Here is a 15300-nt window from a genome sequence, read left to right as displayed (position 1 = left end):
GAAGAGGCTGGCATTTTCTGGCGCATCAGAGGAGCCCAGGAGGGCAATTGTTACCCTGCCCTCCAGCCCAGTCCACCCCTGACATGTACAGATGCCTGGTGTGCCCTTTGGCTAGTCCGGGCCTGAGGAGCACCATCTCCACTTGTCAGAGTTGAGGTACATCTGTCGGTCTTCTGGTTCCCAGAAATTTCAGATGTTTGTATGCAGGGTACCATTATTTCCAGGGGCTAGAACCTGGAGTTTTGGACTCTGCCTCCTCATGTTATACTCTCATATTTGCCTTCTTCCTTGCAAAGGTGGGTGGGTCTTCCCATTGTTGACCTTCTCTGAGGGTCATTACCCCAGTCTGCATAGGCTTTTCACAGTTCCCAAGGTAAATGGAGGTATTTGACCCATTCTGGATCTGAAAATGTACAACTAATTTCTGTGGGTTCAAAAGCTTTGTATGAAATTCTCCAGTTCAGGTTTGCCGCCCTCCTTCCTGGGAATCTCTTGCTCCCATGGACATCAGGGTTACCAATTTGCACATTCCCATTTTTCTTCCTCAGGAATGCTGTCTGTGTTTTGCTGTGGGCGCACAACACTACCAAGTCGCTATCCTTTGGACCTGTCTAAGGCCCCATTGGGTCTTTATGAGGTTCATGTTTTGGGTTGCTTTGATGAACTCCTGTTAACCCTTTCATGACTACGCCTATTTTTGACATTCAGTGTTTAAAAGTTAAAATCCATATTTTTGCTAGAAAATTACTTAGAGCCCCCAAACTTACATTTAAACGCCCATCATTGCAGCCTTCTCAGTGCAGCCATGTCAGTGCAGCCATGTCAGTGCAGCCATGTCAGTGCAGCCATGTCAGTGCAGCCATGTCAGTGCAGCCATGTCAGTGCAGCCATGTCAGTGCAGCCTTGTCAGTGCAGCCTTCCCCAGTGCAGCCTTCCCCAGTGCAGCCTTGTCAGTGCAGACTTCCCCCAGTGCAGCCTTGTCAGTGCAGACTTCCCCAGTGCAGCCTTGTCAGTGCAGACTTCCCCAGTGCAGCCTTGTCAGTGCAGACTTCCCCAGTGCAGCCTTGTCAGTGCAGACTTCCCCAGTGCAGCCTTGTCAGTGCAGACTTCCCCAGTGCAGCCTTGTCAGCGCAGACTTCCCCAGTGCAGATTTGTCAGTGCAGCTTTCCCCAGTGCAGCCTTTCCCAGTGCAGCCTTCCCCAGTGCAGCCTTGCCCCAGTGATCCCAGCCATTCTGGGCTTCAAAATCGCCGATCGCGATTTGAAAATGGCGCCGCCGGCGCCGAAATACACAGAGCCGGTCCTCGGCTCTTTCCGGCGGCTGTCGTTCACTTTCGGCTCCACTCGTAGTCCCGAGCGGAGCTATCCGAACCTAGCCGAGTAGGTTCGGATAGCTCCGCTCGGGACTACGAGTGGAGCCGAAAATGAACGAGAGCCGCCGGGAAGAGCCGAGGACCGGCTCTGTGTATTTCGGCGCCATTTTCAAATAGCGGTCGGCGATTTTGAAAATGTGACAGGTCGAGATCGCAGGGGATCGACGTATAACACGCACCTGCGATTTTCCCCTGGTTTTAAGGGGAAAAAAGTGTGTGTTATACGCCGATAAATAATATATATAGATTTTTTTTTTTTTTTTTTTTTTTAGCAGAGAATCTAGAGAATAAAATGGCGATTGTTGCAATATTTTATGTCACACGGTATTTGTGCAGCGGTGTTTTAAACGCATCTTTTTGGGAAAAGGGACACTTTCATGAATTTAAAAAAAGAACAAACAGTAAAGTTAGTCCAATTTTTTTGTATAATGTGAAAGATGATGTTACGCCAAGTAAATAGATCCCAAACATGTCACACTTTATAATTGAACGCACTCGTGGAATGGCGACAAACTACGGTACCTAACAATCTCCATAGGCGACATTTAAAATTTTTTTTACGGTTACCAGGTTAGAGTTACAGGGGAGGTCTAGTACTAGAATTATTGCTCTCGCTCTGACGATTGCGGCAATACCTCACATGTGTGATTTGAACACCGTTTACATATGTGGGCGCGACTTCCATATGCGTTTTCTTTTCGCTGGGACAGGGGCGCTTTAATTTTTTTTTATTATTTACTTTATTTTCATATTAATAAATTGTGTTAAAAAAAAATCACTTTTATTGCTGTCACAAGGAATGTAAACATCCCTTGTAATAGGTGGTGACAGGTACTCTTTATGGAGGGTCTAAAAGACCCCCGATTCCTCCTTTGCACTTCAAAGTATTCAGATCGCCGTTTTGGGCGATTCTGAATACTGTATATTTTTTTTAAAACAGGCGCCATTGGCAGCCGAGTAAACGTGAAATGACGTCGCTTCCATGTTTACAATTAGGAGACTGGAATGAAGCCGCTTACGGCTTCGTTCCAGTCTGTCCCTAGCTGCCGGAGGCGGCGGATTGTTGATCGGGCCTCCCGGTGAAACGGAAGGCCCGGTAAGAGCGTTGGGAGGCGGCCGGAGGGGGGACGTCCCCTCCCGCTCCTCCGGTATAACAGCTGAGCGGCTTTTATATGAATTGGGGGTTCTTTTAAAAACTTTGAAAGTTATAAGTGAAAAATTGCAAAAATGGTCTGGCCACCTGAGAGTAAAAATGAAGCACAGGGCCTGGCAGTGAAAGAGTTATAGCATTGCATGTCAACATGTTACATAATGTCACATTAATGGCACTATGAATTAGGGATCGACCGATTATTGCGGACCAATATCCGTATTTTCCGAAAAAGCGGTATCGGTCACAAACTATTACCGATATTGTTTTCTGCTGGCATCTTTTTGGGGCCCAGAAGCCTGCAGACCCAGTGCGCACGAGGTCATTGCACATGCACACAACGTTATTATGTCTCCAAGCACTGGGCCTAACGTTCTGAGCCTGACAGGCTTTCTCGCCTCGCTTGACACTCAGGTGGACACGCAAGCCAGCCACCCACCCACAGTAAGGTGCCAGGCCACTGAGGCCAGCAAGCAGCCACCCACCCACAGCAAGGTGCCAGGCCCCTTAGGCCAGCCAGCAGCCACCCACCCACAGCAAGGTACCAGCCAGCAGCCATTGTTTTTATTTTTGAAAAGTTTAACCACTTCAATACCAGAACCATTTGCCCCTTTCCTGCCCAGTTAAATTTTCAGCTTTCAGAACTGTCACGCTTTGAATAATTGCACGGTCATGCTACATTGTATCTAAACATTTTTTTTATCATTTTGTTCCCACAAATAAAGCTCTCTTTTGGGGGTATGTGATCACTGCTGGGGTTTTTATTTTTTGCGCAACAAATAAAAAAAAGTGACAATTGTTATTTTTTTTTTCTGTTATAAAATGTTGTAAATAAGTATGTTTTCTCCTTTACTGATGGGCACTGATGAGGCTGCACTGACAGGCACTGGTACATGAGGTAGCATTGATGGGCACTGATAGGTGGCACTCATAGGCAGCACTGGGCAATTATGGGTGGCACTGATAGGTGGCACTGGTGGGCATTACTGATAAGGAGGCACTGGCAGGCATTAGTGATGGGCACTGACTGATACAATTTGTGGGCACTGATTGGCATTGATTTTGGCACAGATTGGCATCCCTGGTGGCCATGGGTGGCATACCTGGTGGTCATCAGCGTTGGCAATCCTTGGTGGTCCTGGTGATATCCCTGGTGTTCTGAAGTGAGCATCCTCAGGGGGTCTGAGGTGATAATCAGTGCAGACCCCCCTTGTCAGGAGAGCAGCCAATCGGCTCTCCTCTAGTCGTGTCTGTCAGATGTGAGTGAGGAAAAGCCGATACACAGCTTTTCCTGTTTACACTGTGATCTGCCATGATTGGATATGGCTGATTACGTGGTAAAGAGCCTCTGTCAGAGGGTCTTTACCAAGATTGGTGTTGCGGTGTGTCAGACTGACACGCCGCACCACGATTGCCACGCTGAGTGCCCTCACGAGTACGCACTGGCTGTTAACCTGAAAGATGTCATATGACGTCCAGTCAGGATAACGGGACCACTGCCCGGCCATCGTTCTGCTATTGGCCCGGGTGGGAAGTGGTTAAATGTACAAAATCTTGGCAGGAAAGGTGGCCGAAATATTGGCACCAAAAAAACGATATTGGTCGATCCCTACTATGAATGGATGCATGCAAATTCAGCCTCTGACCCTAGGCCTGCACCCAGACCCCTGGTTCAGTAACCGTTTTTTGCCTGAGGACAAAGGGAAGTCGGCATCTGCAGGTCCAGAATGTGTACATGTAATGCAGTTCCTCTCTTTGTAGCTGTGTGCAAGTTGTCTAACTTATGATCTTGTTACTTCATTTATTTTATTTTTATTTTTTGTTTTGTTTTTTACTGCCTTCCTTTGGATCAGCTGTGGCTTTAGGGATCTCGTTGTGACATTTTTAATTTATTATTTGGTTCATCTATTTCTTGAACTCTACAAACACATGTCCTAACAAACTACAGGTGCATCCTATTTGCATGAATTACTGCATCAGTGCGGTGTTCCATGGTGGCGATCAGCCTGTGGCACTGCTGAGGTGTTATGGAAGCCAAGATTGCTTTGATAGCGGCCTTCAGCTTGTCTGCATAGTTTGGTCTGATGTCTCTCATTTTCCTCCTGACTAAACCCACAGATTCTCTATGGCATTTTAAGTCAGTGCTGGCCAATCAAGCACAGTGACACCATGATCATTAAACCAGGTATTGATACTTTTGGCTGTGTGGGCAGGTGTCAAATACTGCTGGAAAATTGAATCAGCAACTCTATAAAGCTTGTCAGCAGAGGGAAGCATGAAGTGCTCTAGAATTTCCTGTTAGAGGGCTGTGCTGACTTTGGACTTGATAAAACACAGTGGACCAATACTAGCAGATGACATGGCTCCCCAAATCATCACTGACTGTGGAAACTTCATATTGGCCCTTATGCAAATTAGATTCTGTGCCTCTCCACTCTTACAGACTCTGGGACCTTGATTTGCGAATTAAATGCAAAATGTATCATTTGTTCATTGACAGACACAGCCTTCATAATGATAGGGTTATATCGCTTCTATTAGGAGTAGGACTAGGCAGAACAAAAAAGCGAGCACCTGGCTACGCCCATGGGCCGTCCTTAACCACCTCAATACAGGGCACTTAAACCCCCTTCCTGCCCAGACCAATTTTCTGCTTTCGATGCTCTCACACTTTGAATGACAATTACTCAGTCATGCAACACTGTACCCAAATGAAATTTGTGTCCTTTTTTTTCACGCCAATAGAGCTTTCTGTTGGTGGTATTTAATCACTAAGGCCCCTTTCACACTGGGGCGGTAGGGGGCGTCGGCGGTAAAACAGCGCTATATTTAGCGCTGTTTTACCGCGGTATTCGGCCGCTAGCGGTGCGGTTTTAGCCCCCGGCTGGCGGCCGAAAAGGGGTTAAAACCCCTCGTATAGCGCGGCTATAGCCGCCGCGGTATAGCCGCGCTGTCCCATTGATTTCAATGGGCAGGAGCGGTGAAGGAGTGGTGAATACACCGCTCCTTCACCGCTCCAAAGAAGCGGCTGACAGGAGATTTTTTCTTCTCCTGCCAGCGCACCGCTTCAGTGTGAAAGCCCTCGGGCTTTCACACTGAACAAACAGCGGAGGCTGTTTAGGGGCGGTTTGCAGGCGCTATTTTTAGCGCAATAACGCCTGCAAACCGCCCCAGTATGAAAGGGGTCTAATGGGTTTTTTTATTTTTTGTGCTATAAATAAAAAAATAGACTGTAAATTTTGTGGAAAAATTGCCTTTTTCTTTGTTTTTGTCATAAAATTTAGCAAATTAGTAATTTTTCTTCATAAATTTTGGCCAAAATTTATACTGCTATATATCTTTGGTAAAAATAACCCAAATTAGTGTATATTATTTGGTCTTTGTGAAAGTTATAGAGTCTACAAACTATGGTGCCAATCACTGAAAATTGAAAACATCTGATCAGGCCTTCAGTACATCAGGTGAATCTAATTTCTTGAGGTACTAACAAGTCAGAAAAGTACAAATACCCCCCAAATGACCCCTTTTTAGAAAATAGACATTCCAAGGTATTAAGTAAGTAGCATGGTGAGTTTTTTTAAGTTGTAATATTTTCCCACAATTCTTTGCAAAAGGAAGATTATTTTTTTTTTTTTTCCAAAATTGTCATATTAACTGGCTATTTCTCTCACAGAGCATATGGATACAACAAATTACACCCCAAAATACATTCTGCTACTCCTCCTGAGTATGGGGATACCACATGTGTGGGACTTTTACACTGCATGGCCACATACAAAGGCCCAACATTGAAGTAGCACCATCAGGCGATCTACGAGCATAAATTGCACATCTCATTTCTCAACCACCTATTACACTTTTGAAGGCCCTGGAGCACCAGGACAATGGAATTGCCCACAAAATGACCCCATTTTGGAAAGCAAACACCCCAACGTATAATCTATGAGGCATAATGAGTCTTTTGAACGGTTATTTTTTTCCTAGATGTTTTTGGAAAATGTGGAAAAAAAAAATTAAATCGCATTTTTTTTACACAAAGTTGTCCATTTATAAGATATTTCCAACACATAGCAAAAATGACACCCCAAAATACATTCTGCTACTACTCCTGAGTATGGCGATGCCACATGTGTGAGACTTTTACACAGCTTGGCCACATACAGAGGCCCAACATCCAAGTAGCACCATCAGGCGTTCTAGGAGCATACATTACATAGATAATTTCCTGGCAACCTATCATTTTTGAAGGCCCTTCATATTTCTAACACATAGCATGTACATACCAAGAATTGCAATCCAAAATAAATTCTATTGCGGATAGGGTAAAAAAAAAGTATTACCTATGCTTTTAGTAGTGTCCACAGAAGAGAGCATTGGTCCAGGCAGCAGTCAGGGATGTGCTTAGCGACAGCAATAGTAATTATCCAGGCAGCAGGCAGGAATATTGTCTATAGTCAGCACAAGGATATTGTCAGCACAGCCAAAGCATTTGTCCATAGAAATTGTCCAGGCAGAGATGGCCAGCACAGCCATAATATTGGTCCTGGTACACTGTTACCTGCAGACACTCATTATTCTACCGCTCTCCAGCCCTTCATAAACATACTGCCTCTTGCTACAGCGAATTATTTGCATAGTCCAGGTAGCAGGCAGAGGTGTGGTCCGTTCATGCGGCAGGCAAAGGCATGATGGCAGTAAGTCAGCAGCAGGCCAATCGGGTAAGACCTGTGCACAGGGGCACAGGGGTAGAGGCTTCGACCCACCCAAATCTCTATGAAGCCTCCGGACTCCAGACCCTAATCCGGAAATTACAAAACCCGGAGAAAACAAAAAAATTGTTTTCTCCATCCGGAAAAACTATTCTGGAGCCCCTCACATATGTGAGACTCCTGTGTACTATCGTAGCAGGGAAACAGATCAGTCCAATCGGTAGGCAAAAGCATAGTCCTTAAAACAGGCCAGGGTCAGTTCACGTGCAAGCAGTCCAAGTGGTGGGCAGAAGCATAGTCACAAAACAGGCCAGGGTCAGTTCACGTGCAAGCAGTCCAAACTGGGCATAGGCATAGTCAAAACAGGCCAGGGTCAGTTCATGTGGAAGCAGTCCAAACAGTAGGCAGAGGCATAGTCAAAAAGCAGGCCAGGGTCAGTTCACATGGAAGGCAGTGGCATGGTTATTTGGGGAAGCATGGAAAATGATCAGTGAAAATGGGGAAAATATGGGCTAATAATTTAGGGATGTATGATACAGTTCGAAGCATTCACCAATGCAAAGGCCAGGTTGGGAGGGACACTGGGGACAATGGAAGCTGGTATCTTTTCGAAAACCTCTTCTGCTGCACACGCAACATCTTTTTTGCCGTCTTCGGCCTGCTTCCGATGGTGGAATGTTGTACGGGAAGTAGCATTCATGAAGTCGGCTAACAGCATCAGAGCGAAGGTCTTCTGGGGGGGTCTTTGTTGATAGATGAAGGACGTGACTACTACTTCTATGGATTTTAGGAAGGGGGCGGGGCTTTCTGTGGATTTTGTGTAGATTATGTAGGAATTGTAAATGGCCAAATGGATTAGATAAATTGCTACCTTCTTGTACCAGAATCGGGACCTCCTTATTGACAAATAGGGCTGAATCATTTGGTCATTGAAATCCACCCCCCCCATGTAGAGATTATAGTCTTGGACACATGTCGGTTTTTCAATGGGACCTCGTCTTCGCTGAACTACAACTGTAGTGTCATCGTAAACATCATGTGCACGTTCCTGTTATCCTTCCACCTCAAGGCCAGCACTTCATTGCATCTCAGTGTTGCTCTTTCCCCCCTTTGCAGCTTTTTGTTCACTATGGATTGTGGGAAGTCCTTCCTATTTTTTCTTGAGGTTCCGCAGGCCAGGGTTTTGTCAATATATAGGTGTCCGAAAAGGGGCAGGCTGGTAGAAAGTTGTTCAGGTATATGTGATATCCTTTTTTCAGTAGTGGGTAAGCCAGGTCCCATACGATTTTTCCAGTTGTGCCCATGTAGGCCGGGGACTCAGGGGGCTGGAGCTGGGAATCTCTTCCTTCATATATGAGGAACGCATACAGATATCCCGTGGCTCTCACAGAGCTTGTAAAATTTTACTCCGTATTTGGACTTTTTGCTAGGAATATATTTTTTTATTCCTAGCCGGCCTGAAAATGGTACCAGGGACTCGTCCACACATTTATGCTTCTCGGGGACATAGAGTTCTGCAAATCGTTGGGAAAATAAGTTTATCAGTGGGCAAATCTTGTATAACTTATCGGAATTTGGATGATTGCGGGGAGGGCACTGGGTGTTGTCGTTAAAATGAAAGAATCTCATAATCCTCTCATATTGGGACCTGGGCATTGTGGCAGAATACATGGGCATATGGTGAATGGGGTTGGTGGACCAATAGGTATGTCCTTCATTTTTTTTTTGTAAGCCTCATGTTTAGGGTGAGGCCCAAAAACAATTTGAACGCCTCCAAATTTAAATCTCTTCACTCAAACGGATGGCCATAAGATAATTGGGGGTTGCTGGCAATATACTGCTGGGCATACAAATTTGTCTGGTCCACAATGAATTACAGCAAAGTATCGGGCAAAAACAGGTGAAAAAAATTGATCTCTGTGAAATTTTGGGTGTTGGCCTGCACACCTGGCTGTGCTGTGAAAGGGGGATAATTGGTGATCCCAAGTTGGAAGGCAGCCATGTTGGGTTGGCAAGACCATCTGGCATGTATGTAGCGGCTCTGGCTCTTGGGGGACATGACACTCCAGTAGTTGGGGGAGTTGAATTTCCTGTGCTGGTACTCAGGTGTGATGTGGCAGCACTGATACTGGGCATTTGTGCGCGGGGCCTATCGCTGGCGGCAGCACTGGTACTGGGCCTTTGTTCCTGGGGCATATTGCTGGCGGCAGCACTGGTACTGGGCCTTTGTTCCTGGGGCCTATTTCTGGCGGCAGCGCTGGTACTGGGCCTGGGAATATAATCCTGGTTGCTGGCGGCTTCCTGGTTTCCAGAGTGTCGTGCCCTTTTAGGAGGGACCCATTCTTCATCCGAATCATTACTACTCTTGATTGGTTCAAATGCCAAATTTGATTCGTGTGGCGGGTAGCTGTGCGACGGGTGACGGTTGGTACAGGTGACGGTCACTGATGGGCTGTGTGATGGGTGGCAGGTGACGTTCACTGAGAGGTGATGATGGTGTGATGGGCAATGGTCATTGATGGGTGACAGGCCACGGACAGTGACGGGTAATGGTCACAGATGGGTGACAGGGCACGGTCACTGATGGGTGACAGGTGCACCGCTGATGGTCAATGATGGGTGACGGGTGACAGGGCACAGTCACTGATGGGTGACGGGTGACAGGGCAAGGTCACTGATGGGTGATGGGTGACAGGCGATGGTCAATGATGGGTGACAGGCCACGGACGGTGACAGGTGATGGTCCCAGATGGTTGACAGGCGACGGTCACTGACAGGCGACAGTCACTGATGGGAGATGGGTGACAGGCCACGGTCACTGATGGGTGACGGGTGCACCGCTGAGGGTCACTGGTGGGTGACAGGGCACGGTCACTGGTGGGTGACGGTTGCACCGCTGATGGTCACTGATGGCAGTCTCTTATGTGACAGGTGCACTTTTATGGGGTGACTGTTGGGTGACAGATGACAATTGGGGGGGGGCGATGGGACAGGTGTGGTGTTGGTGCAGACACTACTAAACATAGATCTGTAACTCACTGCTCCTGGCTCTTCTCTCCTCACACTGGAAGCGGTGTGTGAGGAGAGAAGAGCTAGTGACAGCTCTTTGTTTACATTTAGTGATCGGCTGTGAATGGATCACAGCCGATCACGTGGTACACAGCCCTGGCCAATGGCTGTGTACTATCGTCGGTGATGAGCAGTGTTCCCGGGAACACGCCGCCACCGACGTGCACGCGCAGCGCGCTCACGTTCGCCGCATGCGACGTGCACTGCGGGGAGTTACCATTCGTGATCGGCCGTGATGCCCAGTGGCTGTTCACCCCTGTTGGTGACGAGTGGTGTCTCGGTGACACGCTGCCACCGACTGTACAGGGCTGCTCGCACACGATTGCTCGCATGCCCTTTTTAAACGGGCTCACGTCATATGACGTCCGCCCAGAACAAGAGGCTTACCGTCCCGCCGTCATGACGGTGGGCGGTAGGCTAGTGGTTAATCAGTATATAACCCCCCAGCTCTAGGTATTCAGTTTTTTTCTGCCTAGTCAGGAGTAAGGACCTGGCTCCCTGTTGGGACCTGTGGTTCTTTGGATTTTTGTTTTATTTCTTTTAGTTTTTCTTTATTGGCTCCACCAGTCCAGGCATGGTGGAGCAGCTGGGCACTCCCTGGGGGGGTCGGTTTGGGGAACCATGCTCTCCTCCATTCCCCCCTCCCCCTCTTTCCCAGGTGAGGTCCAGGCTTCTGGCCTACGGACTTTTTGGGACACATGCCCCTTTTTTTTTTCCACCCTCAGTTTTTGTATTGGGGGTGATCGGGTGTCAGGGGGCTAGTTTAGGCCATTGCGGCCTAACGACCCTCACTCGCGGTGGCTGCTTGGCCGGCAGGTCCATCCTGGGCTCAGGGCTAGCCCGGTCCCCCTGAGGGTCGTGGGCCAGCGGTGGATGACCAAAAATTTAGCCCGCGGCTTTTGCAACCTACCGAAAATTTAGCCAGCGGCTGTCGCGGCCTACCGTGGGCCGCGCACGGCCAGAAAATGAGGCCGCGTCTTTTGTGGCCTACTGTGTGCTGCACGGCCAGAAAATGAGGCCGCAGTTTTTGTGGCCTACTGCGACCCCCCCCCCCTGCGTGCTCGCGGCGGGCGGCCAGAAATTTAGGCCATGACTTCGGCGGCCTGCTAGGCCTCGTGGTGCCCCCCCCTTCCTGAGGGGTGGTGCTGCGGGGGTCTGTGCCCCTGTGAATACCGTTTATTCCAGGGGTTACGCATTTGTTGCCGCCAATGTGGTGGTTCTACCGCCGTGACATCTGAACTTGGTAATTTCGGTTCTACTGGAGCCTCTCTATCTCTCTTTCAATATATTCAGGAGATTCCAAGTTTGGCTCGGGAGGTGGTCAGTTGGGGGTTATCACCTCCGCTCACAGGGTGTCAAAAAGGGGGGCGTTATCTTGTCGTTCACCTTACCCAGATTAAGGTGGTGCTTTGCCCCTTATTTTTTTTACAGGATTCTGTCCTTGGATTTCCATTTGAATAAGGACATTGTGGTGTTCTTCTTGTGTCCCTGGTCAGCACTTTCCAAGGAATTTGCCTTATCCGCCCTGAAGGGGTATTGGCGGATAGGCCAAGAAAGGGGCGTTCTGTTTTTTTCTGCTACCCTTCTCCGGAGGGAGGGCTATTCGGTCAAGGATCGGGTGCCTCCTTTCCTGTTATGGCACTTTCTTCTCGGGCGCTTAGTGCTTCTGGGGCCTTCGGTCATCATGCAACCACTGGTCGTCGGTGTACTTGTTCACAAGTCTTCGAAGTGAACGGGATGGCATCTGCGGATGCCTCTTTTGGCCGCAAGTTTTTTTGCAGGCCACTGATTAGAGGGTCTATTCCCTCTTGAAGGGGTATCATTCAGGTTAGGTTCCAGCGTGTCCTGGGTGAAGTTCCTGTTACCTGGTTGGCTCTTATATTAGCCTTGGGATTTTTCGCTCTCCCACCCCTCATGTTTGGAACTGCTTTGGGACGTCCCTATCATTATGAAGGCTGTGTCTGTCAATGAACAAATAAGAAAATAGTATTTTTTTACTTACCGTAAAATCAGTTTCAGTTCATTGACAGGCACAGCACCCCACCCCTCTATGGAGTTCTTTTGAGACTTCTGTTACTGCTTGCTACTAAACTGAATACCTAGAGTAGGGAGGGGGTTGTATACTGACTAATGACGGCCCATGGGCATAGCCAGGTGCTTGTTTGCTTTTTTGTTCTGCCTAGTCCTACTCCTAATAGAGGCGATATAACCCTATCGTGAAGGCTGTGTATGTCAATGAACTCAGAGAAATGGATTTTACGGTGAGTAAAAAATCTTATTTTTTCACTGTCCATGATGATTTGGGAAGCCATGTCATCTGCTGGTGTTGGTTCACTGTGTTTTGTGTTTTGAGTCCGCGCAGCCCTCTACCAGGTATTCTGGAGCACTTCATGCTTCTCTCTACTTAAACCAGCTTTATGGAGATGCTGATTTCATTTTCCAGCAGGACTTGGCACCTGCCCACACTACCACTGTGAAAAGTACCAATACCTGGTTTATTGATCATGGTATCACTGTGCTTGATTGGCAAGAAAACTTATAATCTGTGGGGTATTGCCAAGAGAAAGATGAGACACCAGGCCCAACAATGCAGACGAGCTGAAGGACACTATCTGGGCTTCCATAACACCTCAGCAGTGCCACAGGCTGATCGCCTCCATGCCACACCTCATTGATGCAGTAATTCATGCAAAAGGAGCCCTGAACAAGTATTTAGTGCATACTATACTGTACATGGGCATACTTTTCAGTAAGCCAACATGTCTCTATTAAAAAAAATGTTTTTTTTTTGTTTTTTTTTTTATTGGTCTTACAGGGTATGTAATAGTCTAATTTTCTGAGATACTGAATTTGGGTTTTTCACTAGGTGTAAGCCATAAGCATCAACAATAAAAAATAAATGCTTGAAATATATCACTCTGTGTGTAACACATCTATATAAAATGAGTTTCACTTTTTTAATTTAGTTACTGAAATGAATGAACTTTTTGGTAATATTCTAAGTTTAACAGATGCACCTGTGTGTGTATATATAATTATATAGCCAGGGAGAACAGGTCATTTTTTTTTTTTTTTTTTTTCCCTCAGAATAATTTCCTGCACTTGAGTGTGGTGCTTTAGGGCTTGTTTGACTCTCCGCGTATAACAACAGAGAGGGGGCATCAACCTAGTGCACTACCATTACACATTATTATTTTTATTTTTTTATATAACATCAAAACAAGTGATATACGCACAAACACATGACATAAGAGAACATATCATGAAATGCTAGCAAGACTGCCTCCAGGTCCACAGTGCTCAACCGGTGACATGGGAATACCTTTCCATGACCAAAGCGGCTTATGCATTTCAAGGGATAAACCCTCATCCTCAAAGTCTGGAGTGCAGAATAAGACTGTGTGACATTTTTTTTTTCTTGCAATTGCTCCAGAATGATTTAGATTTTGTGACAGTTACTCTAGTTGTAAGGTTATATTACAGCCACTGTGCATTTTCCTGTGTTTGTGTGTTTTGTTTTGTTTTTTTTGTGGGAATCTACAAGCTTTTACTAAAATCCACTTTTCATTTTTAGGATTACATTAATTGTGCAGAAGCTTGGATTGATTATACTTGCAAACATTTTTCGGTGAGTTTTTAGTCCAGTTGTAAGATATGCATATGACTCTTTAACTACTGTTCAACAGCTTTAAAGAACCAATTAAAAAATGAAAAAAAAAATGTTTATAAACACAGTGAAAAACACATGTCAATATTTTCTGTTATGAATGCAGGAATACATGTTTTTAAATGCATCTGACTTTTCGTCTTGCAATCCAGTTGTAGGAGCATACAGATTTTCTCCACCTCTTTCCATCCTACAATGGCTATGTATGTATAATATAAAGTGGTGCTGCACTCAAATTAATATACCGAACCTTAATGATGTATCACACAGGATTTATAAATGACTACACAAAAAATACATATAGGGGGTCATTTACTATATCGCTGCATGCTAATGAGCACTAATTACGAATTAGCGCTAAGACGGTATTCACTGTAGCACTGGTGCAAAAAATACTCTCAAAAACAAATTCACTATAGCTCCCTGAAAACAAAGAGCGCCCAAACCAGGACTCTTGTTAAGACCATGACTATTGCACATGGAAATAATGTTTAGAACATGATATAATTGCCTAAACGGTACTGAAATATGCAGTATATTGTTTAAAGATAATCTGCTTTTAAACTATGAGAAAAAATGATTTCTAAACTGAAATAACTTTAACAGTCTGAGAAGAGATAAATTCTCCGTCTCTTTACAACTTGGTACCAACACAACTGAACATGCTGAGACCTGCAAACAACTCTTTTTAAAGAGGAGGTCCAGCTGAAACAAAAAAAAAAAGTCAGCAACTACAAACACTGTAGCTGCTGACTTTTCATAAGCACACTTAGCTGTCCATGGTGCCTGCGCTGTCGGCCGCCCGAGGCCGATCTGTCCACCGGATCGGGTCCCGGCGCCACCATTAGAACTAAGGGAAACAGGCAGTGGAGCCTTACGGCTTCACTGCCCGTTTTCTACTGCGCATGTGTGAGTTGTGCGGTGCTTTGTGAATGGCCGGCTGTGTTCTGGGACACACACAGTTCCCAGAACACAGACCACCACCTTCCCCAGAGGAAAACGCGAGCAGAACAAGAATGAAGATCACCGCGGAGTAGTAAGTGGCAGATTAGGACGATCTGCCTAGCAACAGCCATTTCTGGTAAGTATAAAAAAAAAGCTTTCAATTTTTTTTTAACATTTTTAGGAGCATTTTTATGTTTTTTTTTTTTTTTAGGGTGGACCTCTGCTTTAACTCCCATGGATTTTTTTTACCAAGAGTTATAGTGAATACCAAAATGAGTGCTGGGTTAACCACTTCAGCCCCGGAAGGATTTACCCCCTTCCTGACCAGAGCACTTTTTGTGATTCGGAACTGTGTCGCTTTAACTGACTATTGCGCGGTCGTGCGATG

At 46.2% G+C, this 15300-nt stretch overlaps 1 protein-coding gene across 10 annotated transcripts in view; it reads left to right on the top strand.

Annotated features, from left to right (window-relative positions):
- Positions 1-15300, top strand: part of VPS35L (VPS35 endosomal protein sorting factor like) — a 1435757-nt gene that overhangs the window by 778169 nt on the left and 642288 nt on the right. For all 10 annotated transcript variants that reach the window (XM_073591197.1, XM_073591205.1, XM_073591203.1 and 7 more), the window contains one exon: positions 13875-13928. In XM_073591197.1, the coding sequence (XP_073447298.1) occupies positions 13875-13928 (54 nt within the window). The remainder of the gene's footprint in view (positions 1-13874; positions 13929-15300) is intronic.

The sequence above is a fragment of the Aquarana catesbeiana genome, linkage group LG06 (genome assembly GCF_042186555.1).
Source record: "Aquarana catesbeiana isolate 2022-GZ linkage group LG06, ASM4218655v1, whole genome shotgun sequence".
Lineage (NCBI taxonomy): Eukaryota > Metazoa > Chordata > Amphibia > Anura > Ranidae > Aquarana > Aquarana catesbeiana.
This window is presented reverse-complemented; position numbering and strand designations above follow the sequence as displayed.